The sequence below is a fragment of the Hypanus sabinus genome, chromosome 15 (assembly GCF_030144855.1).
Source record: "Hypanus sabinus isolate sHypSab1 chromosome 15, sHypSab1.hap1, whole genome shotgun sequence".
Lineage (NCBI taxonomy): Eukaryota > Metazoa > Chordata > Chondrichthyes > Myliobatiformes > Dasyatidae > Hypanus > Hypanus sabinus.
The window spans coordinates 36,187,606-36,201,801 of record NC_082720.1 but is presented as its reverse complement, the minus strand read 5'-3'; the positions used below and the strand labels follow the sequence as shown (position 1 = coordinate 36,201,801).

The window sequence follows — 14,196 nt, the reverse complement described above, 5'->3', positions numbered from 1 at the left end:
ACAAACCATGAGGTAATCATTAATCAATTGATTGTGAGTCTTCAAGTCATCCAAAAGTCCTTTTATGCATTAACCCTGAGACTGTGTCAGTTTTAAGTGACAATATGTGTATATTATAATGTTTTTATAAGCAGTCAAATAGAGCAGAATCAAGAGCAAGCTTGAATTGTGGCATTATTCAGGTACAGCATATTTGCATCCCTAATGGAGCAAGGAGTAGACTAGGGAGTAACAAGATGTGTTAGTTGGGACAGGAGCCGTTCAGGTTAATACTTCTCTGGCTTTGGAATCCAACAGTTATGGACTCAAGGCATCAATTATTGTGCATTTTTGGTAATATGTTGAGCTATTTAAGGGGCTGGATTTCCTTTTTTAAGAGACAATAATGCCAGATATCAAAGTGGAGTATTTTTTTCAGATACTCATTGGTTGGTCTGATCAACTAAACTTGCTTGCCTTCATTACCTACAGGGATCATGATCGGGGTCTAATATCATTTCCCAGATGCCAAATAAAAACACACGTTAATAAGATTCACAAAATTCAAAACATATCTTGCACTAACAAGAGAAAATCTGCAGATGCTGGAAATCCAAGCAACACACACAAAATGCCTGGAGCAACTCAGCAGGCCAGGCAGCATTTATGGGAAAAGTACAGTTGATGGTTTGGGCCAAGACCCTTACAGCAGGACCACTTGCACTGTTCAGACACCATATTTTTAATTTCTATAAAGTAATATTGAAGAACCCAAGAACAGATTGTGTATGTTTTTGTAGTTCAAATGCATTGTTTGTACACATAGCTATGTGATTATACAGCATCTTTCATTCTTCTAGGACAGACGATTTCAACTCGCAGTGAATGTTTTTTTTATTGAACGGGCATCAATGTTCTTTTATCAGTCAAATAAAATAGCTAGTTTATGAACGTTAAGGTTGTTCTGACCCCAGGTGAGTCAGATAGCTAGTTGATTTGTTTATGTTGCTGTTTTAGCAAGAGTGCTGGGCAGAAAAAAAGTTGAAAGCTGTTACTTATTTATTTATATTTTTCTAATGGGTAAGGTTGTAAATCCTCCAGCAAACATGTCATTACCTAAGAATACAAAATGATTGTCTAAAGTTTGACATAATCTCCAGAATATTTCAAGCCTTGTCCTTTCTGGAAATAATTTCCTATCCATTAAAGGCATTTAAACACCCTAGTTATTTTTTGTGGACAACCTTATTTGATTAGAATTGTGATAATATGCTTAATATGAAACGAGAAAAGTCATGAAAAAATGTTGTCTATTAAAAATGTTAAACATTTTGGCATCAGATTTACAGTCACTGTAATAAGCTATTAGTGTTATGCAGTTATGTGAGGTTGATACTTAGATCAATGACTGAGGTTTAATGCAGCCTAACTCTACCTTTATTTCTTTTGCAGTATGGTCTTGTGGCTGGTGAGGACCGCTTGTATTCAGATTTTCCAGAAATTGACCTCTCCCAGCTGGATGTGACTGACCTTGATTCAGTTAACTGCCTTAGTGAACTCCATTGGGACAATGACCAAACAGAAATAAGTTCCAGCCAGTATAGTACAGATGATTCTGAGCTTTTTGAAGTAAGTATGCATTTGAATTTTTCTGTCAAGTTATGCTGAGCAACCTTATAGTGAAAATGAACCCTCGTGGCTGTAAAGCCAAAGGACCGAAGTATTTTGCTATGACCATCATATTGATGTGCAGGTTGGTTAACTGGACACTGCTCGTGACCTGCAGATGCGCAGTGGAAAGCTTCCTAACATGCTGTGTGGCGTGGAAACGAGGGCTCCACAATGGACAGTTAAAACTGCGCAACGCGTCAGTGGCAGCAGCCTACCCACCCTCAATGAAATTGAGTTGCCTCACAGGTAGATAGTGTAGTTAAGAAAGCTCACGGGGTGTTAGTTATCATAAGTCGAGGGATAGAGGTTAAGAGATGCGATGTAATGATGCAGCTCCATGAAACTCCAGTTAGGCCACACTTGGAGTACTGTGTTCAGTTCTGGTCGCCTCAGTATAGGAAGGATGTGGAAGCATTGGAAAGGGTACAGAGGAGATTTATCAGGATGCTGCCTGGTTTAGAGAGTATGCATTATGATCAGAGATTAAGGGATCTAGGGCTTTACTCTTTGGAGAGAAGGAGGATGAGAGGAGACACGATAGAGGTGTACAAGGTATTAAGAGGAATAGACAGAGTGGACAGCCAGCGCCTCTTCCCCAGGGCACCACTGCTCAGTACAAGAGGACATTAAGGTAAGGAGAGGGAAGTTCAAGGGGGATATTAGAGGAAGATTTTTCACTCAGACTGGTTGGTGTGTGGAATGCACTGCCTGAGTCAGTGGTGGAGGCGGACACACTAGTGAAGTTTAAGAGACTACTAGACAGGTACATGGAGGAATATAAGGTGGGGAGTTATATGGGAGGCAGGGTTTGAGGGTCGGCACAACATTGTGGGCCGAAGGGCCTGTAATGTGCTGTACTATTCTATGTTCTATGTTCTAAATATATACAGGAAGGTGCCGAATAAAGGCCAGCAGGATCATGGAGGATCACACCCACCCAGCTCATTCACTGTTTGCTCACTCCCATTCGGGAGGAAGTTGTGCGGTATCCACACCAGGACCACCAGGCTGAAAAACAATTATTTTCCCCAAGCTGTCAGGCAGATCAACACCGCCACATCACTCACCCCACACCCCACAACAGCCACCCACCACCACCTCTACTTTATCATTTCCTGTCAGAGTCACCTTATGTACAGATACTCGTGCACATAGTGTCACTTTTTGTACATACAATCAGTCTGCTATGGTGTTTTTTTTATGCTGCATCAGATCCTGAGTAACAATCATTTAACTTTCCTTTACACTTGTGAACTGAAGAATGACAATAAACAACCTTGAATCTTGAATAAATTGCCACTTGGTTTAGGTTAATGGGAAACAGAATTAAAGATAAATTGATGGGCATTTGTAAGAGAAGCTAAGTTGCAGGGGTGCAGGGGAAGAACGACAATGGGTTTCTAAAGTGTTAATATAAAATATTGCATTCCATGTATTAAATAAGGGAAAGGGAAGAGTTCAATAATTATGTAGTTGTCAGACTATGAACTCAGTACTAGACAAAGGTCAAGGTAACAATATAAATACAATTAATTCCATTAATAATTAAAGTCAATGCAGAATCATAGTTGATTATTCTTGCTCAATTAATCTTTATTCTCATCCTGATTTACTTATTTACCAAGTTATCAGCTGCCAAGGCCTGTGCTCCTCATTGTAGCAAAAAAATTTGAAGAACATTCAGAATATATTTTGAAACAATTTTAAGCCATGAGTCTTACTATACTAGAACTGGAGTGTTGGTGTAACCATTTGGAATGGGTTCTAAAAAGAAGACACGAATTATTCAGCAAACTTTTATATTTCCCCTTCCCTGCATATTATGGTTCCCCTTTCGCCACCCCAAACCCATGACCTCTGTCACCAGCAAGGACACCAGAACACCACTACTTCCCAAGGCACCCTCTGGTTCTCATCATACTGCGTGGAAAATTTATCACTGTTTCTTCATCATTGCGAGATCTTAAAAAACTCTTGCCCAGCAGAGGGTTATAGGCTCTGTCCGCTCCATCACAGGCACAATCAGAATTAGGTTTAATATCACTGGCATATATCAAGAAGGTTGTTATTCTGTGGTAGCAGTACATTGCAATACATAAGAACAAAAATGATCAATTACAATAAAAAGTACATATACAAATAAATTAAATAAACAGTCCAAAAACAGAGGAGGGAAATATTGAGGAAGTATTCATAGGTTCATTGTCTGTTCAGAAATTCTGATGGCAGAGGGGAAGAGCTGTTCCTGAAATGTTGAGTGTGTGTCTTGAGGCTCCTGTACCACCTCCTTGATGGTAGCAATGGGAAAAAAAGGGCATGTTCGGGGTAATAGAGGTCCTTAATGATGTATGCCGTATTTTTGAAACATCACCTCAAGAAGAGTGTTCTGGATGCTAGGAAGGCTAATCCCCATGATGGAGCTGGCCGAGTTTACAACTTACTGCAACTTTCTCTGATCCTGTGCTGGGGACCTTCCATACTAGACAGCAAGGTAACCAATTAGAACACAGTACATCAGTAGAAATTTGAGGGTGTCTTTGGTAAGCAGTCCATCACAGGTAAACCCCTCCCCACCAGTGAGCAGATATGCACAAAGCATTGTTGCAGGAAAACAGAATTCATCATCAAGGTCCCTCCCTAAGACCCACTGACATACTCACTTCTCACAACTAACATCAGGAAGAAGGTACAGGAGCCTCAGGACTCACACCACCAGGTTCAACCATCAGGCTCTTGAACCAAAGGGGATAACTTCACTCAAATTCATTGCCCCATGACTGGAAGTTTTTTAGCAGCAGAGGCTGGAAATCTGGTCAGGATTGATGGGAAGATGGAAGCTGTTAAAGACAGAGAGATCATGGATTAAAACTTCGAGCTCTACTGGAAAGCTTAAACTGGTGAGGAAGTTTGTCTTTTAGCAGGATAATGACTCAAAGCACAGTGCCAGAGCAACCATGGAGTCACTTGGAGTTTTCATGTTTTACAATTTTCCTTATCTTTGGGTTCTACTGTGAAAAGAGGAGCATGTGCTTCACAAATAAAAATTTTCAGTTAAATTGATCAAAATCCATGGTTGTAATACCCAGTTATGTGAGCAAAGGGTTGGGGTCTGAATATTTATCATCCTGAGGATATGTGGATATATACTTTGAGGTTTGTCTTATCCTCTGTGCCATTTGGTATCTCTAATTTAATTCACATTTCCTTGTTGCTTCAGCCAAATGAATCACCTCTCAATTCAGGGAATTGCATTTTCTTTCCCAGTGTTCCTTCCCAGCTGGGCAGACCGTCTAATATTTTGTACAAGCAAAGGCTTTCGTCCTCCATGCTAAACGCATAGTCAAATTTTATTCCTTCCTCCTACATAAATTCAAATCATGAACATATAGAAACCAAGAGACTGACTGCTGAGTCTTGTGGAACACTGCTGGTAAGAGGCCTCAAATCAAATAAACACTTGTTAACCGTTAGTCCTTGGTTCTTGCCACAGAGCAGTTTCAGATCCAATTTGGCATGCTCTCTTGATTCATGTGGACCTTCAGTTTTTTGCACAGGCTGTCATGCAAGTCTTTAAATTCAGATAGATGACAGTAAGCACACTAAACACACTGACACTCCTTGTTACCACCTTAAGTTAGTTGGTTAAGCATGATCCTACCTTACTAATTTCACCAATTAAGTGAAATTCAAAAAAGAACAGCTGTTTTGAAAATCTGAAATAGAACAGAAAATGCTGGAAACACTTCGCAGGTCTGTCTTTTTGTGGGAAGAAGAATGAAGCTATTGATTCAGGTCCAAGATCTTTCCTCAGAACAGGGATAGGGTCCCTTTGTCCTTAACTACTACCTCGCGATCCACCACATCCAGCTTATCATTCTACCTAACCTCCAACATCTCCAATGGGACTCTATCACTAAGCATATCTTTCCGATTCTCTCTGTGGCTACCTTGTCCATTCATCCCTCCTCACTCATCTCCTTCCTGGTACTTAACCCTTCAAGCAGAACAAGTGCTACACCAGCTCCTACACCTCCTCTCACTATCATTCAGGGCCCCACACAGTCCTTCAAGGTGAGGCAACATTTCACCAGCGATTCTGTCGGGTTCACCTACTGTACCCAGTGCGGTCTCCTCCACATCGGTAAATTGGGGTCTGCTTCATTAGGCACCTTTGCTCTGTCCCCTACAAAGAGGCAAGATTAACCTGTGGCCACCCTGTTCACAAATTCTAATATGTGGGTCTATTGCCTTCTCCTCCTCCTCTTCCATGATGAGGCCACACTCAAATTTGAGCAGCAACACCTCATATTCTTCAACTTAATGGCATGAGCATTGATTTCTCTAACTTCCAGTAATTTTGCCTCTCTTCCTCTTCCCCTTCCCTTTTTTTTACCATTCTCCATTCTGGTTCCTCTCACCTCTTGTCTTCTCAGATGCCTATCTACTCCCTCTGGTGGCCATCTTCCTTCCCTTTCTTCCATAGTTCACTTTCCTATCAGAATCCTTCTTCAGCCCTTAAAATCTTACACCTATCACCTCCCAGCTTCTTACTTCATCCTCTTCCCCCTCTGCTGGTTTCACCTATCATCTAGCATCTTGTGTTCCTTCCCACCCTCTTCTTTTCCAGTCCTGATGAATGATCTCAGTCTGAAGTGCCGGCTGTTTATTTCCCTCTATAGATGCTGCCTTACTTGCTAAGTTCCTCCAGCATTGTGTCTGTGTGTTGCCTAAGATCTCTAACATCTGCAGAATCTCTTGTGTTTAGGAGACAAATGTAGTTTAAGCTGCAGGGAGGTTGGGGAATGGGGATATGATTGATCAACTAAAGTTGGGGTGATCACGGAGATGAGCTCTAAACAAGTCATGAGTGAATGGGAGCACTTAGTGAGAATGTGGACAAAAGAGTCTTGGACCAGAGGGCACAGCCTCAGAATAGAAGGGTGTCAATTTAGAATGGAGATTAGAAGGAATTTTGTTAGCCAGAGGATGGTGAATCTGTAAAATTTGTTACCTCAGGCATCTGTGGAGGCCAGGTCATTGGATATATTTAAAGCAGAGGTTATAGCTTCTTGATTGCTAAGGTTGGCAAAGGTTACAGGAAAAAAGCAGGAGAATGAGTTTCAGAGGGAAGTGGATCAGCCATGATCAAATGGCAAAGTAGACTCGATGGACCAAATAGCCTAATTCTATTCCTATGCCTTGTGGTCTAAAGCAGAGATAGGCAACCTTAAGCACAAATGATTTTCTAGCATGCGTTATTCATTAATTTGAGGCAAAGCATAACTAGATGTATTTAAATGGATAATTCCCATATTTCAAGTTTTTTATGGCATTTATCTGGCCCACCGTCCGCTCATTAATACGCAGAGGCAAAAAGGTTTACCGATCTCTGGTCTAAAGGATCATAGGCAAAACAGAGTAGCAGTTGCAAAATGAAGGCTGAGCGTGTCCTGAGAGAAATTAAAAAAAGGAATAAAAGCACAAACTGAGATATCACGGGCGGACAAATGGTTGCAGACAGTAATCAAGTCACTTGAAGTTGTAATATACAGTTTTCAGTCCAGAAGGTTTCAATGTGCCCAGGCAACAATAAGGTACTGTTCCTCAAGCTGGTGTTGAGCATCTTTTGTAACACAGTTAGGAAATGGATCAATAGGTCAGAGTGAGAGGGGATGGAGAATTAAACAGAAAGCCCTGCAGACTGAACTCTGAGGTTGTGCAAAATGATCACCCAACCTGACATTGGCTTCTTCATTGGAACCAAGGCAGGATGCATTGCCTTACCAGGAAAATAATTAATTTTCTCCCTTTTAACTACTGCACATTATAACCCTTCCCTTTTGGTAAAGCAGCCTCAAGGTGTACATAATCTTATCCATGTCCTCTGCTTTCTCACCTTTTTGGTCTGTTATAAGCACTATCTATATACATATGGATTTTCTTTGATTTTACTTCCAGGTGTCCTCACTTTACTTTCTTATCAAGACTTTCTGAAGGATTCAACTCTGCATATCTGATGCCGGTTTCTCTTTTTGTTTTTGCCTTCTCTTCCTTTTGCACTTTATCAACCAAGGGATTTCAGCTAAACAGACTCACCCTGTTGTTGGACCATGGTTAATCTGAATTCCATGAATCATCTTCTACATTAGCTCCATTGCTTTGAGATTGATTTATTTTCAGGTCCTGAGTTCCAATAAAGTTCCAGTAAAACTGGCCTCATCCAATTTAGAAGTGTTACTGTTAATCTACATTTGTCCTTTTCTTCACTATTCTAAATCTAACAAGATTTTGAGCATGGCTCTATATAAAGCCTAAATCCAGTAGGATATCAGAATTACATAATGTCATCAGTCACATCTAGGAAGAGGCGAATATTCCAGATGACCCCAGAGGTGCCATAGTCTTCAAGAAAGGAGATGAGAACAACTCCTATCTGCCACAGGGAAGTTCATCACTAGGGTGTTCCACAACTAGTTCCGTACAAAGGCTGTACGGCTTCTTTTGTATTGTAAATTATTTCCAGCTAGAGGGATTGTGGGGAAAAAAAGTATAGGAAGCCTTACCAGGCACAATATTTGGGCTTTTTAAATCTCACCAAAACCTTTGACTATAGAACATCCTCCTTAAATTTGATTGCACATGAAAGTTCATCTCCATTTTATCATTGCTCCATGCTTGTCATGATAGCAACCAATGTTTCTATAGAAGAGCTATTCTAATCTTCAGAAATAACTGGAAGCTGTTCAACTTGTAGTCAAAGGTTCAGTTATTATCAAAGCATACAACCCTGAAATTCTTCTCCAGATTGCCACAAAACCAAGAAAGAAAAAAACCAGCAGCACCGTCATTATCATTAACCACAAAATCCTTTGTCCCCACACAAAAAACCTAACAAAACTGGAACAGGTACATCAACCCCCAAATCCCGCTCCCCTGCACACACACAAAAAAAGAAAAAGTTCAGGTGAAAAACACGGAGTACAAAAAAAGAACATATGACTGGGGGAGAAAAGTCCACTGCCCAAATCCACATCCAAGCTGCTGAAAACCTGGGCAACATTCTCCCTTTTTGTTGCAGAGCGATAAAAAAAAAAGCTGTCACCCCTCTCTGGAGCAGAGTGAGTATTACTCCAGGGCCAGTATTACATAAACCTCAGTAGTTAAAGTGCAGTACTCAGATGATGCTTGCAGTTGAACATGCTCAAACAGCAAGCCCCAAGCCCCATTGGTGCTTTCACTGAGTTGTGTATGAGGATGGAGTTTGTTGTTGCCATACCTAAGAAAACATGGTAAGGTGACTCTTGAGATATTTGGCATATCTCAAGTGCCACCTCTTGGTGAAGGCAAATATTGATGATGAAGTTGAGCACTTCCTTCGTAACACAAGCACAACCTCTAGTCATTTGAGGAAAAGGATATTTGATGATCATGACCTCAAACCTGGCATGAAAGCCACAATCTATTGACCAGCATTGATCACTATGGTTCTAAATGATCCTGAGATCTGGAATACCAAGAAGCTGGAAAAATATTACCACTGATGTCTCCGCAAATGCTCCAACAGTTAAACAAACTGATGTCAGTGTTCCTTCCTCGGTAAACATCACCAGTTTTTAGAGCGTATGGTTACAAAACAAAACCAACAGCTACATAAGACAGGCCATGTTGCAGACATCTAGACTGCCAATTCTTCCTGATTCTTTTCTGAATTATTCTCTGTCATGGGAAAAGATCTGCAGATAGGCAAAGTAAAAAATTGAAAGCTGCTGTCAAAGTCATCATGGAGAAATATGTTATGTCTTGTTTCCTGTGATTCTCTGACCAATGACCACTCAAAGTGGAATAAGATCATTCAAATGATCATAAGATCATTCAAAGTGCTAAAAAAAACTTCAATTTGAACCATTATGAGCATATAGAAACTGTATAAATAGTGGAAACACACGGTCTCTCAAACTGTCCACCTCCTTCTGCCCACTCAGTCACCACCCGTCCAGTGTTTGGAAGGGTCCATATTTGCTGTCTAGCCACAAAATGAAGTGGGACATTTCCTCAATCTCCAAAGGCTACAAGAAAATATCACTTTGCTTTTAAGAAGTTATCTTCTCCAGAAGGGCTGCAATAGTTCAAGTAGGCAGCTCACCATCTGAAGAGCAATCATTATTACCTTGTTGGTGACACCCACATCCCATGAGTGAATTAAAGTAAAACTGCTCGCACAGTGCATCCCAGTTCCTGATGACATTTTTGTTTCATTGCATCTAACACTTCAGACATGTCAAAGTAAACCATCCTGACACTTAATGGACAGGATTTTCAGCAACAAGTTTTCAGCATCTCCCACTTAACTGAAATTCTCTATGCACCATGGATGGTGTACTTACCACCAGAAGAATCTTCAGGGAAGTTGGCATATTGGCATGACAGACAGTGCAAGGCACAGCTTATCTTACATTACTGTTAATTGTCAAGCAACTGGCCAAACGTGTTCAATGAGGTGTGTAAAAGATCAAGAACAGCCTGAAAATACGATGCCAACCTGCTGATGCTTCATGCATCTTAATTAGCAGAAGTAGCATGGTGCCGAAATGAATATGGATGCATTAAATCACAGGCATCTATATTCATTAAATTTTATGCATGATTTGTGCAAAATTTCATTGCATAACCAGTAGATCTAAGCAAGGCTCTACGATCCTGCTATAAATAGCTGTGAATGTTTTGTTTTGAGCTGCTCCTTGTTCACTAATCCAGTTCCCATTCCAATGAGACCTCTTCCCATCACAAAATTGGACCGGGTACATTACAGTTTTGAAACACCTTAACTTCTGCTGTTATTTTTCTGGCACCATTCAGATACATGAAGATGTCAATAACGTGTGTGGCATTCATTTATGTTAATCTTGCAGCAACTGGATCCAAATTTTGCAATCTACCAAATTCATTTTTTTATTCCTTTTATCAAGGAACAGACCCTACTGTAAATTAAGATGCATTAAGCAAGTTAAAATGTCCTCATTGATAGATTAACAATTTAGATACAGCCATTTCTGTGTGTTTCAATCACAGACGTGACTAATAGTGCTTGCATCACCTCTGTTTTATGCAACTCAGTATAACCAACATAATAAAAGTGATTTCATAATATTCGGTGGTTGGATGGTCCAAGGCCCTGTACCAACATAGATTCAGAGTTATACAACACAGAAATGGACCTTTTGGCCCATCTTCTCTATGTTAGTCCTTTTGCCCATTTAAGCTAATTCAAAGGATTCAAGGTACACTTAATATCAAAGTACGTATGCAGTCTACAACCCTGAGAGTCATCTTCCCCACAGACAGACATGAAACAAAGAAGATCCATGAAACCCATTCAAAGAAAAGTCATCAGCCTCACCATGCTCAAAAAAGCAAATCTCACAAACACCAGTTAAAAAATGAGCAAAGACTCCGATTATAAAACACAAAATCAAAAGACAGATTTAACTTCAGCTCGGTGTTTGTTATCTGCAGGCCACCCCAACTCAAAAATTGCTCAAAAAATAGCAACCAAAGAAAAAGGAGCAAACCAGAAACTAGAACACATCATAAGCGTGATTTTAAAGTCCACAGTCCTCAAACCGCGTCGGTTAAACCTTGCTCTGGCACCATCCACAGAGAGCATCAAGGGAGGTAGAAAGATCGCACATCAAAGGAACTTCCTTCAGGAGCAGCATGTGAGATACTGGCAGATGGTGCTGAATGCTCGCTCGCCCTCCATGCTTGCCTCAATTTGGTAGATTTCTTTTGACCTACCCCATATGCACAAATGTAATGTTTATTGCAGTAAGATTCCCTCCCACCACAAATTTGGACCAAGCACTTAAATATATTGCACCCATTTTAATTTCACTTCCCATCCCCATTCTGAAAGGTCCATCCATGGTCTCCACCACTGATGTGATGAGGCCACACTTGGGTTAGAGGAACAAGACCTTATATTCCGTTTTGGTAGCCTCCAACCAGATGGCGTGAACATCGATTTTTCAAACTTCCAGTAATGTTTGCCAACACCCCCCCCCTCCATTTCCCTCTCTCAGCTCATCTCCTTGCCCGCCCACCCCCCCCCCCGGGTGTTCCTTGCCCCTTTTTCTTTCTTCCATAGCCTTCTGTCTCTTTCACCAATCAACTTTCCAGCTCTTTACTTCATCTCCCACCCCCCCCCCCCCCCAGGTTTTACATATCACCTTGTGTTTCTCTCTCCCCTTCCCCCCCTCCCCCCACCACCTTTTAAAACTACTCCTCAGCTTTTTGTCTCCAGTTCTTCCAAAAGGTTTCGGCCCGAAACATAACCTGTATACTTTTCCATAGATGCTGCCTGGCCTGCTGAATTCCTGCAGCATTTTGTATGTCTTGCTTGGATTTCCAGCATCTGCAGAGTTTCTCTTCTTTGTGATTTAAATATATTTTGATTGTGTCTGACTCCAACCATCACCTCTGGTGGCATGTTCCAAATATCAATCTCTCTCTATGTACAGTATATTAAAAAAATCCCCTCAAAACCCTGTAAAATGTCTTCCTCTTACTTTCAACCTATGCCCTTTTGCTCTGTGTGCTACTGTCATGGAAAATATATATGTGGCACATGGCCAAGTGGATAAGGCGTCGGTCTAATGAAGGTTGCTAGTTCAAGCCTTAGCTGAGGCAGCATGTTGTGTCCTTGAGCAGGGCATTTAACCACACATTGCTCTGTGACGACACCACTGCCAAGCTGTATGTGCCCTAATGCCCTTCCTGTGGAGAGGGGAGACCTGTAGCATGGGCAATGGCAGGGCTTCCATACAACCTTGCCCAGGCATCAGTCATCATCGAAATGACAGCCAAAGAAGAAGATCATGGGAAAATGATTCTGATTATTTGCTGTATCTATCACTCCTCAAACTCTGATACTGCAGTGAAAACAAAGTAAGCCTTTCCAATGTCTCCCCATTACTAATAACCTCCCATCCAGGCAATATCTTGATTACTCTCCTCTGTGACTTCTCCAGCACCATCACATCCTTCCTAAATCATGGCAGTCAGAACTGCTTGCAATTTGGACCAAACAATCCAAAGTGTTTGACTCAAACACGCAACGTCCACCTAGCTTTTTTTAAAATGTTAAAGAAATGGTGATACTACAAAATCAGGATATCAAGCAGCTTAGAGTTCCTTCCTCTTTCATATAGTGAATAAAAGTTGCTGTAGTGAATCCTGTATATGTCACATAGTGAGGCTGTGCAGCAGATGATTAGTGGATGAAATGCTATTCAGCAGGTTGTTTTCCTATGAATGATGTGACTCTTCATTAATATTGTTACTACTGATCTCATGCAGACTGGAGAATTGTGTCACACACTGAACTATGAACTTTATAGCAAAATAAAGTCCTGACCTTTATCTAGTGTCCATGACATTTATGGAGCTGGATCGGTTCATTTTCTAGTCCATGGCAAATGCTTATCAGTCAGGTCTGCTGCTTTCAGGCCTTTCAACAAGTGTTTACCTGCATATATTTGAAATGAAGCCATGAAGTTTCACTGATTTGGCAATAACTTTGAAGTGGTTTGAAGCTGACTTCTCTTGCTACCACGCCTCCCTCAGACCAGGTCCATTTGTATCCCAGTGTGCTCACAACTTACTGGGTCTGCCAGTGAAGCAGATCAGATCCTGGTTTGGTGACAGAGAATTGATTGAAGTACTCAAGTCTGATGCAGGACACTTGAGGGTTTTGTGGAGCAGGCAGGAATGTGGAGTTGAGGTCAAGCATGACCTTATTAACTGGACATTGAAAGCCAATTTCTTCTAATTTGCATCCAGCTGAATTGACTGATTCTGCATGACCTCTTGGCTTGTCAGCTTTGATACCAGTCTTTCAGAGTTCATATAGACAGCAGAGACCTTACTTGGAGCTTGCAAGCTCTCAAATCCAGAAATATGGATTTGATTCCTACCTCAGGTCCTATCTGCTTAGAGTTTACAGACTCACTTCTTGACCACTCAGTCTTACTTCGGATGTTCTCCCTAGCTTCCAGCTCCCAAAGAGATGATGGTAAGCTAATCAGTGATGACAGATTAGTATTGTTTAAAGGTAAATGGAACCAAACAGGAGTTTATAGGTATATGAGAAAGAATATACTGCTGCAGAAGTACCTGAAAAATAAGGACATGGGAAAGGGACAGGCATGAATACAGCGGGCTGAATGGCTCCTTTTGTTCTGGTATCAGATGTATGAGACTTCTCAGGTTCATTTATATTAGTGTACCTCTTACAAATCTTGATTCTGTGCTTAAGTTATGGTTATGTGGACTTTCCATTTTAACTCTTGTGGGGTTTTTTTGTGATTTAATACTACCAAATGGCTTAAATGCATCCCACATTACGAGGGAGCTACATGTGGGCAAGAATGAACTGAATTCCCTCCTTGAAGGGTTTGAACCAAGTGACATTTTGCCTTCATAATGACTTAAGAACACTACTCTTCTCTGTTAAGATTAAATTTTTCTTAAGTGTAATCCTCAAACCGA

The 14,196-nt window shown here is 40.9% G+C and overlaps 1 protein-coding gene across 2 annotated transcripts in view; it reads left to right on the top strand.

The window, feature by feature from the left end:
* Nucleotides 1-14,196, top strand: part of ppargc1b (peroxisome proliferator-activated receptor gamma, coactivator 1 beta) — a 149,579-nt gene that overhangs the window by 103,947 nt on the left and 31,436 nt on the right. For both annotated transcript variants that reach the window (XM_059990207.1, XM_059990208.1), the window contains exon 2: nt 1,432-1,608. In XM_059990207.1, the coding sequence (XP_059846190.1) occupies nt 1,432-1,608 (177 nt within the window). The remainder of the gene's footprint in view (nt 1-1,431; nt 1,609-14,196) is intronic.